This window comes from Diceros bicornis, chromosome 15 (genome assembly GCF_020826845.1).
Source record: "Diceros bicornis minor isolate mBicDic1 chromosome 15, mDicBic1.mat.cur, whole genome shotgun sequence".
Taxonomy (NCBI): Eukaryota; Metazoa; Chordata; class Mammalia; order Perissodactyla; family Rhinocerotidae; genus Diceros; species Diceros bicornis.
The window spans coordinates 32,081,159-32,095,061 of NC_080754.1; the positions used below are offsets into that span (position 1 = coordinate 32,081,159).

At 45.5% G+C, this 13,903-nt stretch overlaps 1 protein-coding gene across 3 annotated transcripts in view; it reads left to right on the plus strand.

Annotated features, from left to right (window-relative positions):
- The first annotated feature begins 352 nt into the window (after positions 1-352).
- MB21D2 (Mab-21 domain containing 2) overlaps positions 353-13,903 on the plus strand; it is a 110,405-nt gene continuing 96,854 nt past the window's right edge. For 2 of the 3 annotated variants that reach the window (XM_058556107.1, XM_058556108.1), the window contains exon 1: positions 515-563. Coding sequence is in view for 1 of the 3 variants with exons in the window: in XM_058556106.1 (XP_058412089.1) it covers positions 353-563 (211 nt within the window). In the remaining 2 variants the exon portion in view is untranslated. Of the gene's footprint in view, positions 564-13,903 lie in introns of all 3 variants that reach the window. The other variant, XM_058556106.1, reaches the window with a different exon arrangement.

Sequence of the window (13,903 nt, forward strand, 5' to 3'; positions counted from 1 at the left end):
CACTTCACTTTCCTCGCCCAGGGGGAGGCTCCGGTTGGTGCTACGACCGCTGTCGCCGCTGCCAGCTACGGCCAGGGGAGGGCGAGGACCTGCAGCATCGGGACCGGCGTGGGGCCGCAGGAAAGGGTGTCGGGGCCACACACGCACCCTCGCTGCAGTCCAGCTCCTCCCGAAGCCCGGACGCCCGGAGCGCACGGAGCCGGGACCGCCCGCCTAGACGCCAGCCGGCCAGCCCGCCCACGGGCCAGGGCCACAGCCAGGGAGCCGGCGAGGGGAGGAGGCCCAGGGGGCGGGGTGGGGGGCGGGGGTGGGTGCTGCCGCCGCCGCGGAGCTGCTACTCGGCGCGTTTTGCATGAAGATGGCGGCTCCCACCGCCAGCAAGGCAGCCTCCCTGGGCTGTAACAACAAGCCTACGTTCCCGGAGCTGGATTTCAGGTCGGGAGCTCGGGTGGAAGAATTGAACAAACTCATCCAAGAATTCACGAAGCACGACCAGCGGGAATACGACGACCAGAGAGCGCTGGAGATTCACACAGCCAAGGATTTCATCTTTTCCATGCTGGGTAAGGAGGAAAAGGGGGGAGGTGTGCGTGTGATGGGAAGCGGGTACGAACCCATTCCCCCTTCTCGTTCTCTTCTTGGTTTTCTTCCCGGAGCCGGGTGCCTGGGGTATAACTCATCTCTATTCCGCCTCTTCCCTTCTTTCCCCGCCGCAAGCTGAGCTGCCTTCCCTCCTCTCCTTACTATACTTTGCGCCGGGTCTCTTTTTTCCCTCGTTGCCTGGCTCTTTTGTTAATTTCTCATCGGCCGGGGGCTGGGAGGCAGGTGAAGCGTTCGGTAGTGAAAAGTCTCACTGTTGGGGGAAGCCCCTGGAAGCAGCGCGGTCCAGGTGAGACCCGGCGGCGCCTTTCAATTCAGGGATTTGGCTCGGGAGGCACGGACCTGCGCCTTCCCAGCGCCGAGCCTGGGGTCCTCTCCTGAGCTCGGGGCGCGGAGACAGCTTGGGGCTCCGGCTCGGCGCCCGAGCGACAAGTTGCTTCTCTAGTCTTGCGGCGCGGCGCTGTCATGCCGAGCCCCCGGTGGCCAAACTTGTTGGGTGTTCCCTAGTAACCCGCTGAAGTAGGCTGGGCGCCCGGTGTGCCTGCAACTTTGATTTGCAAATCGACTTCCCTCTGAAGCGTTCGGAAGCATTTCCGGTGCTTCTCCAGGGTTCTTGCTGAGCTCGGAATTCTTAATTCCCAGCTCGAAAATGCCCCAGCTCAGAGCTCTAATCCCGAGGAGCGCTGGCCCCCTGCTCTTTGTGTGTTGTCCATGCGCTGGCCGAGAGAGGTGCCCTGAGTTTCGAACCTGGGAGACGTCGTGGGACAGAAAATATGCCGCCCACTCTCTCCCCCAGCCCAGCACCTACAGGTCCTTAAACGGATTGTTGAATGGTGTGTAAAGGAAAATAATTGAGCCTAAAATAAAAGAGGCTAGCAGTACCTGGGAGACTGAACCCCTCCTCAGGTGTCCTGTCGTTCGGATTATTGCTCCTGAGATGTAGCAGGAGTGTCCGCTGCTGGGAGTCTCCCGCGTGGCTTGCGGCTGCAACAGCGCGACCCTGGCCGGCATGCAGTACGTGGCCTGGCGGTTAACATTCCGCAGAACTGGGACTCGAGCGTAGCGCTGCCCTCACGCGTGTCCCTGTGCGCTCTACAAATACATCCTCAGCCCATTTTCCAGATAATGGAAAATTTGATTGAAAAAGGGCTTTGAGCTTTTGCCTTCCTCCTGCCATCTACTTGGATTTCAGCCGGCTGTCTATTGTTGCTGGGTCTATCGGAGGGTACCTTTTTCCCTCTCGGTTTTCTTCCTCTCCACAGCCCAAGTGGGGATAATACAAATTGAACGTGTGGCCGCCGGTATAGTAACGCTTTGGGAAGTTGGATGAGGCGTGTTAAAACTTGGGACTGGATTTTACCTTTTGCTCCATGCTCTCCAAGTGGATCCTAGATTGTGCATAGGGTTGCAAAGCTAGCTTTCTGTTGAGGTATTCGACCATTCGACTACTTAGATGAATTAAATGTGTGTGTTTTTTAAACAACTCCTTAACCTGGTGGGAGTGAGCTTCCAGCTCAGTGATTGTCATGAGAGTGGGGACACACAGAAGGCTCAGGGTAGTTATTTAAGTTGCTTAATCATGGCCTTTCTCCTTGACATAAATAATGGAAGTCTGCCATTGTGGTGTTATAGCCCCCACATCAGTTCCAATGTCTCCTGCCCTGATCTTTCACTAGAAAAAGGTACTAGGTCACCATCAGTCAGGATAGTCAGGGAACAGAAAGTGGGAGGATATGGGGAGGGGTAAGTTTAAATACCCAGCTCATTAGGAACTTCTGTGACACCCCTACTGCTGATACACTGATTTAGCAAAGCTGTTACCCAAATATGAAGGGTGCATTATTCCAGGCTGCTAAATTTACCTGTGTGTTTAATGTCATGAGTGGCTTTGTGTTGACAGGTAACTAAATTCTCTTCCATTCCTTTTTACCCAGTTGACCTTGCAAGAGAAGTCTTTCTTGCCCGCTGGGAATTTGATATTTCCACCTGCAGGAGAGAAAATTCAGGAGAGTGTCATTTAAGCCTCTTGCCCCTCTGGACACTAGAAGGCAGATGGCGAGATGAGCTTGCCTGTGTGTGGTGCTGCATTCATTCGTGAGTCCCTTCCTTTCCTTTAATGAGGTGCTGGCTGCTCTAGACAAGTGAAGGTTTGGTGACAGCAAGGGTCCCCATGTGGATTTACTTTTTCTAAAGCGGATTTTCGCTTGGTTTAGAAAACAAAATCTCTTTTTGTGCACTTTGTTTCACTTGCCACAGCCTTGAGTCTTTCATGAATATGCTAATGAGGTGTCTTAATGACCCTCAGCTTGTTAAGGTGTCACTGGGGTGGCACCAGGCCCTTATTTCTGGGAATGGTGGGGGGGGGGGCGAGTCCTCTTGGCTTTGTTCTGCCTGTGTCTGAGCTGTACCTAAGGATTGTCAGCAGCTTAAAAACATGATCCCCTCACCCACAATGAGATGGCAGTGGAACTTGGTGCAAGCCTCTTTAATGGAGCTGTGGATAACACTACCCCTGTTTTCAGGAGGTGGTGGGGTGCAGCCACTTTGTTTCTTTATGATTGTTAGCCTGGAACTAAAGCTCCCCCAGCTTCCCAGACCCTTTTTGTTTTGTCTGGTTTGGATGCAGCTTTACCCAGAAGAACAAAGTGGTGGTAGACAGTTGTCATAATCAGTGGCATGTCAGTACCAAGAAACTCCGCTGTCCTGTCAAAGTAGGGTTCTGCATAGGCCGTGGGGTTGATGAGAGCTGGCTGGTGGTCGCTGTGGTCGTCACTGTGGTCTCCCCGTGGTCTGTCCTGACGTTCTCTGCTTGTGCAGAGATTCTGATTCCTTTGGAGGCAGGTGTTAGCTGGAATCTAGATTCGCTCCTTATTTCTCTACACCTTAGTCTTTTAGGAGAATGATTGCTGTTATTATCTAGTTAATATTTGAGAGCCCAGATTGTGTGAGAGGCTGGCAGTGCATAATAAACACTATTTATCAAAATTCAGGAAAATTGCCAGAGTTCATTAATGTTTTAATAATATTTGGTATTTGCATAATGTCTCTGCCAGCTCTTTTGTTATCTTCATTCCCTGGCGAGGTCGGATGGAGACTGGTCCTGTCCCCATTGAACAGATGCAGAACAGGGGTATGCAGAAGCTAGAGAAGCCAGGAAGGGGACAAGCCATCGCTTACCCTACAGTCCACATGGTTGGTACCAGGGCGTGGTTATTAGAGTAGCTATAATTTACTGATTGCCTTCTCAATGCCAGTAACTATACACAACCTTAGGAGTAATGCTTTCCCATTACACAGATGAGGATACTGAAATTTCTTGGGGTTAAGAATCATTCAGGGTCCCATGGCTAATAAACGGTAGAGATGTTGCTGAAACACACATCAGCCTGACTCTACGGCATGTTCCTCTTCTATTTGAGACTATTAAAAATAATTGCATTAACTCCAGAGGAGGGGCTTTGTTTAAAAAAATTATTGCCTCTTCTTTCAGGATTTTGTTTCTGATTTCAGCAAAGTATTAGGGCGAATCAAGCAGCATCTGAGGTGATTTCTGGAGCAGCCTGAGTTCAACTATTTTATTCCGTAATAAAATCACTGGTTTGAATTTCTGGTTTAGAAAATGATGGTCGTTATAATAAAATGTTAAAATATGTAGTTCTAATCCCAGTCTGCCTCTTAGTGTTTTCATCTATTGAACGTGGATAACAGCAATGCATCCTTTTAGAGTTACGTGTGAGTGTGAAGTTACTTTGTAAACTGAAAAGGAATGTGTACATGATTTTATTATTTATTTAAAGAAATGGGCATTATTGGAAAACCTAGTGAACTTAAACTGGAATTATTTCTGCAGCTTGGTATCAGAAAGAACTATGGAGTACGATTAGAAGCAGCCTAGGAGAATATAAGCTCTGGCTAGAGAGGGCATGATTAATTACAACATGCGTTGCCATTTGTTAAGCTCATACTGTGTGCTGGGCAGTGTGTTAGCTACTTTCCATAAATCCATTAGTTCATGTAATTTTCTTCCAACAGCTTTGGAAAGATAAATATCATCACGCCTATATTGGAGGTGAAGTAGGTGGTATTATCCCTTTTTAAAAATGAAACACTGAGGCTCAGAAAGGTCAAGTACTTATGCCAAGATCATAAACAGTTTGAGTTTGAACCCAGTTATGTCTGACTCAAAAGTTATGTTCCTGCCGCTGTACTAGCAATTCATTTCCATCGCTGTTGGGTCAGACAACCCAAAGGCCCACTCCCTGGGGCATGCTGTACTCAGTAGCCCTGCTTAGCCTGTAGGACCAGGGATGGTTTCTCTTTGTCTGACTACCTTTATCTGTCTTTCTCTCCCTCTCTCACTTTCATGCATTCAACAAATATTTGCTGAATGCCGTACGTGGGGTCCTAAGGATAAAATAGTGAGCAAAAACTGAGAAATTCGTATGGGCCTTTGGAGACCCCACCCTCTTCTTTGCCCACCAACTCTAGGAGAATAGTTTGCTGGCTCTTGTCTCCTTTCAGGCCCATAAATCCCATGTGGCCACTTCAAAGTTCTAAACTTCTGGTGTGGTGCTTCAAAGTGTGGCTGGACCTGCCGTGACTTTAGGCCCTTTCTGTATCTTCAGAATAGGCCATTTTTTTTTTTTTTTTTGTGAGGAAGATTGGCCCTGAGCTAACATCCATGCCAATCCTCCTCTTTTTGCTGAGGAAGACTGGCCCTGGGCTAACATCTGTACCCATCTTCCTCTACTTTATATGGGATGCCGCCACAGCATGGCCTGACAAGTGGTGCATTGGTGCGCACCTGGGAGTCAAACCTGGCTGCCAGCAGCGGAACGTGCACACTTAAACGCTAGGCCAGGACCGGCCCCCAGACCTGTGATTTTTTAAGATTCATGTTTTTTTGTTTTTTGTTTTTTTTGTGAGGAAGATCAGCCCTGAGCTAACATCCATGCTAATCGTCCTCTTTTTTTGCTGAGGAAGACCAGCTCTGAGCTAACGTCTATTGCCAATTCTCCTCCTTTTTTTTTTTGCCCCAAAGCCCCAGTAGATAGTTGTATGTCATAGTTGCATATCCTTCTAGTTGCTGTATGTGGGCCGCGGCCTCAGCATGACTAGAGAAGCGGTGCATCAGTGCGCGCCCGGGATCCCAACCCGGGCTGCCGGTAGCAGAGCGCGTGCACTTAACCGCTAAGCCACAGGGCTGGCCCAGAATAGGCCATTTTGAAGCCCTGTCTTTCCAGTGTTTAAATGCCACTTTTCTCTTAATGAATTCATCCAGCAATATTTATTGAGGGAATTTATTGTGAATCATTGCTTTATGGGCTTCCAAGTCTTGGTAAGTACTTTAGAGTTCTAGTCGCTACTGTGATGCATCTGTATAATGGGCAAGATCATCTCTGAAGTCTATTACAGCTCTGAAAATGTTACGCATCTAGGGTAGGGAGGTCCCTCTGAGCCTTTATTTTTGCTGCTATTTTTGGGGTTGGTTTCAATTCTCCCTCCAGGGTTCTGAACAGTTGCTACCCTTCGTCATTAACAGAAGAGCCTTAGAACTGGTGATGACCCTTGGTCCTTCCCAGGATGTCCTTGCTGTGGCCCCCATTGGATAATGCGTTGCTCTAGATTAGCCTGGGACCTTTTGTAGTCACAGAAATATTAGATTCTGTCTTGTCAAACTGAGAACTTGTCATTGAATGTTAGCTCTTTAGACTCTCCTGGAGCTTTTTAACAATTTGGAATCTCTGGTCCCATTTTAGACCTATTGAATCAGAATCCCTTGAGATCCGCAAACTGGCTGCTCAGCACTCCAGCATCCTGTGTTAGGCCTGATGTGGTGCATTCCCCGTCCAATAGAGCTGCTCCTATACACAATGAGCATGATCGCAGTTGACTTTTGAGACTAGAACCAGGCTGCTGAGCCAAATGAGCAGCTATGTCCGCTGGCTCCTGGAACTGGAGTCCTTCCACTGAGACAGGCAGGGAGGCATAGTGAGTGAGATGATTAGAGGGTTTACTCTGTAGCGGAGGTTGTAATGGGGCTTTACATCATTGTGTGATTTAATCATCACCATAACCCTTTGAAGTAAAGTACTATGTGGAACCGTAGGATTGGAAAAATCCAGGAATTTCCTAAGTTTACCAGCAAGTAAGTGGCATAGCTGGGGCTTAACTGGGGTCAGGCTGATGCAAAACCCTTGCTTTTTAACAATGACATTATTCTGCTCTGAGGAGTGGCTGGAGACCGGGATTCTAGCCCAGACTCTTCCAGTTACTTGCTGTGTGACTTTGGGCAAGTCACTTAACAGACCCTGAGCCTCAATTGCTGAATATGTAAGTTGGGGCTATTAGTTATACCTACTTCGTGTGTTCAGGTCCATTTAATTCTGAATCTGAAAATTTTTGTGCAGTACAAAAGAAGGACTTTTCTGAGTTCTATTACCAGCTCTGTTTTGTACTGTGTGGAATGTGTGTTATCCTGAATAAGTCTCCTAACCTCTTTTGGGCCTCTTTTTGCCCATTTTCCAAGTACAGTCATGCACCGCATAACGACGTTTCGGTCAATGACAGACTGCATATACGATGCTTGTCCTATAAGATTAGTACCATATAGCCTAGGTGTATAGTAGGCTGTACCATATAGGTTTGTGTAAGTACTGTAGGGGAGGAAGAAATTTTCCTCTACTCTTCTAGGTTCTTCTGGCTGGTCTAAGAATTAGGTTGACATAAGACAGATTAACAGGAGAAAAACAAACAAAGGTTTAATAACATGTATACATGAAAGAAACCCAGAAAAACCCAGTAACTCACCAAAATGGCCAAAGTCCTAACTTTAAATGCCATTCTCAGCTAAAGATAAAAGAAGATATTGGGGGTGGGGAGAGTCAGGGACTTCAAAAGGAAGGAAGGCAATTCACAGGGAGGTGAAAAGGAGCAAATGTTTGGAAAACAAGTGTTTGGCTGCACAGAAACAGAAGAACACAGAGGGGAGCCCCACAAACAGGCTTGTCTAGGTTCCTCCCTGTCTGCCTCCTAGTCCATGTTATGCTAAGGTGATAGCTTGCTTCCTGAGACAGGTTTTTTTAATCAAAATTCTTTTAGGCAGTTAAGGGGGCGGTAACAAAAACTGAGTCTTTTATTTCTTAAAAATAATCAGCCTTATGTTATGTTAAAGAGACATGTTTTGGGGTGGCAAATTTGGTTCCCCTTTAGTACACTCTATGGTGTCTGCATAACTATGAAATCGCCTAACGAAACATTTCTCAGAACGTATCCCCATTGTTAAGTGACACATGACTGTATAGAAAATACAAAGAAGAAAGTAAACTCACCCCCAAATTCTAATTACTATTAATATTTGATGTACATTTTTTCTAGACATCTGTGTTTATACACATGCTTACAGTCACTCATATTTACATGCATATAGCTTTATGTAACAGTAATCATTGGATATGTGTTTTTTTGGTAAACTTATCAACATGCTGTCATCTACCACACTTTTAAAAAGGAGCTGTAACCTGAAACCTATGGAAAGATATTCTTCTACCTTCTTTCATTCCAAACGAAGGTACTGTTCTGGAACTTAGAGCACATTCTGTGATTTAATAATTGGAGGTGATGAACTTTCATATTGGTGATTTCTGGGGGTTTTCCCTGCCTTTCAGTATCATCTCCTACATGGTCACATAACACTACCCGTGTTTCTCACTTTCGTCCCTTGCTTAGGCTGTTTTCTCCATCGGGATTTCTTAACCTGGGGCCATGGAAATAGTAATATGGAGTCTGTGAACTTGAATGGGAAAAAATTCCATCTTTATTTTTATTAACGTCTAACTGAAATATAGCATTTTCTTCCATCATAAAAGTAGGTAAGAAACCATCGTAGTATTAGCGGTACCTATGTTTTTTGCTTTTGTTGCCAACAGAAATCACAGGTTTTTTCATTTCACATTACAGTTGTTATAGAGATCTCAAAAAATCATTTATTGCTGCTTTGAAATTGTGATGGCTATTAGCTTCGCTGCTAGATTTCATTTAGTGTCTTAAAGAATCATATGGTACTCTATCACAAATTTACTTTTTGAGTGCATTTTGTATTTTAATACTGATTTTCTTTAAAGTCCTGTGATTTTATCATATTCATTTAAATGTACTATTTTTTGCAGGGGTCCATAGGCTTCTCCAGCTTGTCAAGACGATCCATGGATCCATGTCCCAGAGGCAGTTAAGAGTCTCTCCTTCTAAAGACAGAAGTGACACCTTATCTCTGCTTTGTTTTCCTCTCCCAGCTCGAATGTCACTTGACTCATAAAGTTTTCCTGTATCTCTCCAAGGAGGAAAAAATTTACCTTTTCCCTGTGCTCCCCTAACATCTGGTTGCTTTTATAGCCCTTAGTACATTCTTCCCCACACTGTAGGTTAAAGAATTCCTGGCTTATTTATCTTTGCAGCACCCAGTGGGATCATATACACAGTAGGTGCTCATAGAGTGTTAAGTGACTTGATTTACTTTGAAAGAGCTTTTCTGTGTGAAGCTCCTGCTTTCAGGCTCTATTTAAGGGTGAGCACCTTCTGATATTGTCTCTCTATTATTTTCTCCTTCCATTAAGCCGTGCTGTGTCATCTTTTCTGGAGTCAAGAATATCTTGATCTGATCTCCTTATGTGGCAGAGAGGTGTAGGGGAGTTTTTCTAGATTCCAAGAATAACATCTTTAAGACTTATCGTAGGGAAATTTAAGAAATGTCCCAAGTGATTGCTGTAGCTTGTTGACCGAGGGCAGCAAATGGGGACTTGTGGGAATGTCTCCTTTCTCGAAGACCCTGACTTTTACTCCACTGGCATCTAGGGTACTCGTGGACTTTCTGGATGCCCACACTTGGGGCTTTACAGAATGCAGAGAAGGCATAAGACATCTTTCCCATGACGGTTTCTGATATGCTTGTCAGTCAACCTGTAAGTGTTTGGATGCCTACTCTGGAATCCAAATTGTAGCAATTCTTTATTATTATAAACTACTATTGTTTGCCATCAATAATAATAACTTACCTTTGTACAGTGCTTGATAGATTATAATACATGATCACATCTGGTATGGTATGTATTATTCCTAGAACAGGCCTTTGACAAAGGTCATGTAGCAACTATTAACCCCCATTTACAGATGGGGGTACTGAAACTCTGGGAGGTGATGTGACTTAGTTGGAAGGCATAGAGTAAGTTCTAGAACAGGACTCAACCCAGATGTCGAGTGTCTTCTGCTACAGCACACTGCCTGCAAAGAGCTTGTGGGCTTTTCCACCCTCAGACATCTTTCCTGGGTCGCTGGGGTGAGTCTATATTCCCAGACAGGGCAAGGGTAGCAGCCTTCATTCCTCTCTGGGCTTTTCTGCTCTCCTCCTGAGATGAGGGTGTCTGGTGAGTGATGCTGGCTGAGAGTAGATGCGGAAGTACATGCCCTGTAGATATGCATTCTCCACCTCTGGTAGTTAGGCCTTGCCCAACTGGTTGTTAGGGTCTGTGACAGTGTCCACAATGGACCTGGGTAAGTACTTGCCAGCTGAGTGATCCCTTTAAAGACGGTTCATAATTATGCCATTATGTGAGGCCCTGTCTCCAGGAAACAGCTATCTGTTTTTCCTTCACTTAAGTGCCTTTTCATGAATTCCCTCTGCACAAGATGAAGAGACAGATAACTAGGGACAGTGCTGCTATGAATAAAGCTGGCGTGGGGACCTGTTGTTCAGTTTTTTCCTCCACACAAGAAGACATGATTACTCTTTGTGAGTTGAGTCAAGTCAGTAGAGGGAGTTGGTATAAATCTTGTTTACGTTTTTGTGTCTTCTAACTAGTATTTGGGTATCCACAATGTGCCTAGAATGATGTTACGTTTTCATTCATAAAGTCAATGAATATATGTTGGAGTGCCTACCATGTACTGGTGCAATTACTATATAAGTGCACAGAGTGGTGGATAAGAGAAGCAAGGTCACGACCTCCATAGGACTTCTGTTCTCTGGGGGATTCAGCAAGATTTAAGCATGCAAATAGATAGGGATGTGTGCTATAAAAAAAAAAAAAAGAAGCACAGAATCTTAAGATGGGAGGGTAACTGGGTAGGATGGAGTGAAGAGTGGTAGAGAAGGCCTCTCTGAAACAGACATTTGAAATGGAAGGATAAGAAGGAGCTGGCCATCTCAAGACTGGATGGAAGAGTATTCCAGGTAGACAGAACAGCAAGTACAAATGCCCTGAGGTGGGGGTAAATTTGAAAGCAGCTTTCAAGCCTTCTTAAATTATAGCACGTCTAATTTAGCCTCTGCGAGGAAGAATGGTCTGTGTTCAGATTAGGCCTAAGGTGAAAGGAATGGGCTGCCTGCCTTGGAGCGGAGTGAGCTTCCTGCAGTGGATGTTTTCCAGATGGGCCACCGTTTCCAGGTAGGATCTTGTCTGTAGCATTCAGGGATTGGCGGCAGGGGACAGTGTAGAAAGGTTGGATTACAGGTCCTCAAAAGGCCCTTTGTAGCCACGTGATTCTCTGATTTCACCTCTGATAGCCATAGGCTAGAAACAGTGAGTCCTGTGTTAGATGATTTATGGGTCAAAGCACAGTTTTCATGGGATGATAATAAGCCTTTATATCTAGTCCTCCACAGTTTACAAAATACTTTCACGTGTATAGTCTCACTTTGATTTATTCCTGACAACAACCCTATGAAGTAGGTGTTATTATTGTCTCTTATTTTAACGAAGAAAGCAGCCCGTGGTCAAGAGAAGTTAAGTAACTCACTCAAGGTCACCAGATGGTTGCAGTGGGATCAAACTCAAGTCCTCTGAAGCTCATCCCAAATTCTTTGTATTCTCTAATTCTAAAAACCTTCCCCCTTCTCCCACCCCACCCCGTCCCAGGGTTGGAAGGAGGATTTCTAGCCCGGAGAGGGGCACTGAGGATCAGTAGGAAGAACTAAGCCAACAGACTGCGAGTCTGCACGTGCCTGTTACCGGTATTCAACTTGTAAGCACTTTTCTGGGCTGCTTCAAGATCACCCTTTTAGCAGCCGCAGCTGTTCTTAATAGCAGCTGCTTGTGTGGATTGTGTTGTGATTAATAAAGGAAACTCAACAGTTTGTTCTTTCAGCTGTGCCCTTGGTGCGCACAGCTTGCTTTCGTGAAGTCTGTGTTTCTGATTTGGAACCGCACAGTCCTACTCGCATACTGCGTCCCAGGGGCTCATAGCCCTGTTGTGGAAGAGGTGGTCCATCTAGACCAGAGCCGGCGAGCGAAAGGCCCACCAGGGACTGGGCAGTAAGGGAAATGAGTGCGGTGGACAGCTCAGTAAATGCCAGCTGGTCCTTGGTGTCAGAGTCTGGGATGCTGGGAAGTGAGGGGTGCACTAGAGAATGAGATCACCTCTTACTTCTCTTGTCTAAAGGGAGTCACTGCTCCTCAGCCCCTGCCCGTTGTTCCTCCACCACAGTGCTTCTCCGACTTTACTGTGCATCAGTGTCCTGCTTGTTAAAACAGATTGCCGGCCCCACCCCTAGAGTTTCTGCTTCAGTCGGTCCGGGATCCAGCCCCGAGAGTTTGCATTTTTCATGAGTCAGCCACACCACCATTCACCAAAGCGCCCAAGACAGGAGCTTGGCGGTCATGCTGAGCTCCCCTCTCATCCTCCTATCCCAAAGCTGAAAAGAAACTGGGGCCTCTCAATTCTGTCTCCTTCTTTAGACTCTGTTTTCTTCTCTCCATTTCCACTGTCACCACCCTAGTCTGGGCCACTACCATCTGTTTCCTGCATTACTACAATAATCTTGTCACTGGGTTTTCTGCTTCCAATCTTGTGTCTTTTCAATCCATTCTTTATGCTGAGTCGTTTTTTAAATATGCCTAAACCTTTAGGGGCAGCCCATCATTCTTTACATGAAATTCAAACTCCTTAGTGTATTTTATAAGGCCTTTGGAGACCCAGCTCCTGCCCATGTCTCTGGCTTCACCTCCTGCCACCACTTCAGTTTTACCGTATATTTCTTGCGCACCAGCTATGAGATGGGCACTGTGTGATGTACCGACATGGTAATCTCTCTTAAAGTAAAAACCCAAACATTCTGGACATGATTAGTAGGCCTCAATGCTCTGTCTCCTATGTCCTCTTCGGCCCGTCTCAAACCTCAGATGTCCTCACTCGCTTGGTTTCAGCCACACTGGCCTTTCAGTTCTTTGGAAATACCACATCCCCTCCCACTGAGGCCCTTTGCTGGAATGCCCCATCCCTCTTACCACACGCCCACACAGTTCATTAACTTCTACTTAGAAGGTCTCAGCTCAATCAAATCAACATTTCTTAAGAAGGCCTTTCAGGCTAGCCCAGAACGGGTCAGATTCTCCTAAATTGGCATTCTAGCTTCACGGGTTTCTTAGTTGCACTGATCAGTTATGAATTTGCAGTTATTTGTGGTTGATATCTGGCCTTTCCACTGCCATAAAAGCTCAATGAAAGTCTATTGTGTGTCTGTTTTTGTTTGTCTTTTTTCACTTGCCTGAAACATGATTGTTCACTAAACGTTTGAGATGGCTCAATAAATATTGCTGGTATTGTTGGCTATTTTGCTTTCATTCTTGAACTTAGCAGTTAGCTGGTGTACAGTTCATGATGAGTTCATGGTGATGGCCATGGGTACTGAGTTTTAAGTATATACCCTGGTGTATTTAGAGGGCTTCTATTGCTTTCCCTGCCCCCCACCTCTCTGCAGCATATAATCATGGGATTATGAAAATGTGGACTTTAGAAATTATCTAGTCCAATTGTTTCCAACCTTTTCTAACTAGGGGGGTCTTTTTTTTTCCCAAGGAAAAAAATTATGAGAGTTCAAACGGTAATGATTATATTTTTGGGGAAAAATGAGTAGTTATAAAAAGCTACTATGAATTTAATCATATAAATTACTTTGAATTTTTTCATAATAGCATCTACATGTATTTGAAAAATAGTAGTATATATGCATGAGAAATAAAGCTTGGTGGGCATGTGGATTTATAGCACCAACAACTCCATACCCCTGTGATCTCTCAGTCAGGAAGCAGCCATTTGGTCTGGCTCTTTATTTTACATTTACATCAGGTTTAGAATTGGTTACCTGTGGGCTCAGTTTCCCTCTGTCTGTGTGTTTGATTGGACCAGCATGATGTTTTTAAAAATTTAGAGCAAACATTTAAAAGTTGGAGATTTTTCACAAAACCGGATTTCCAACTTGGAAAATTAGAATGAGGCCTTACTCCCAGTATGGCCATATCACCCGGTACTG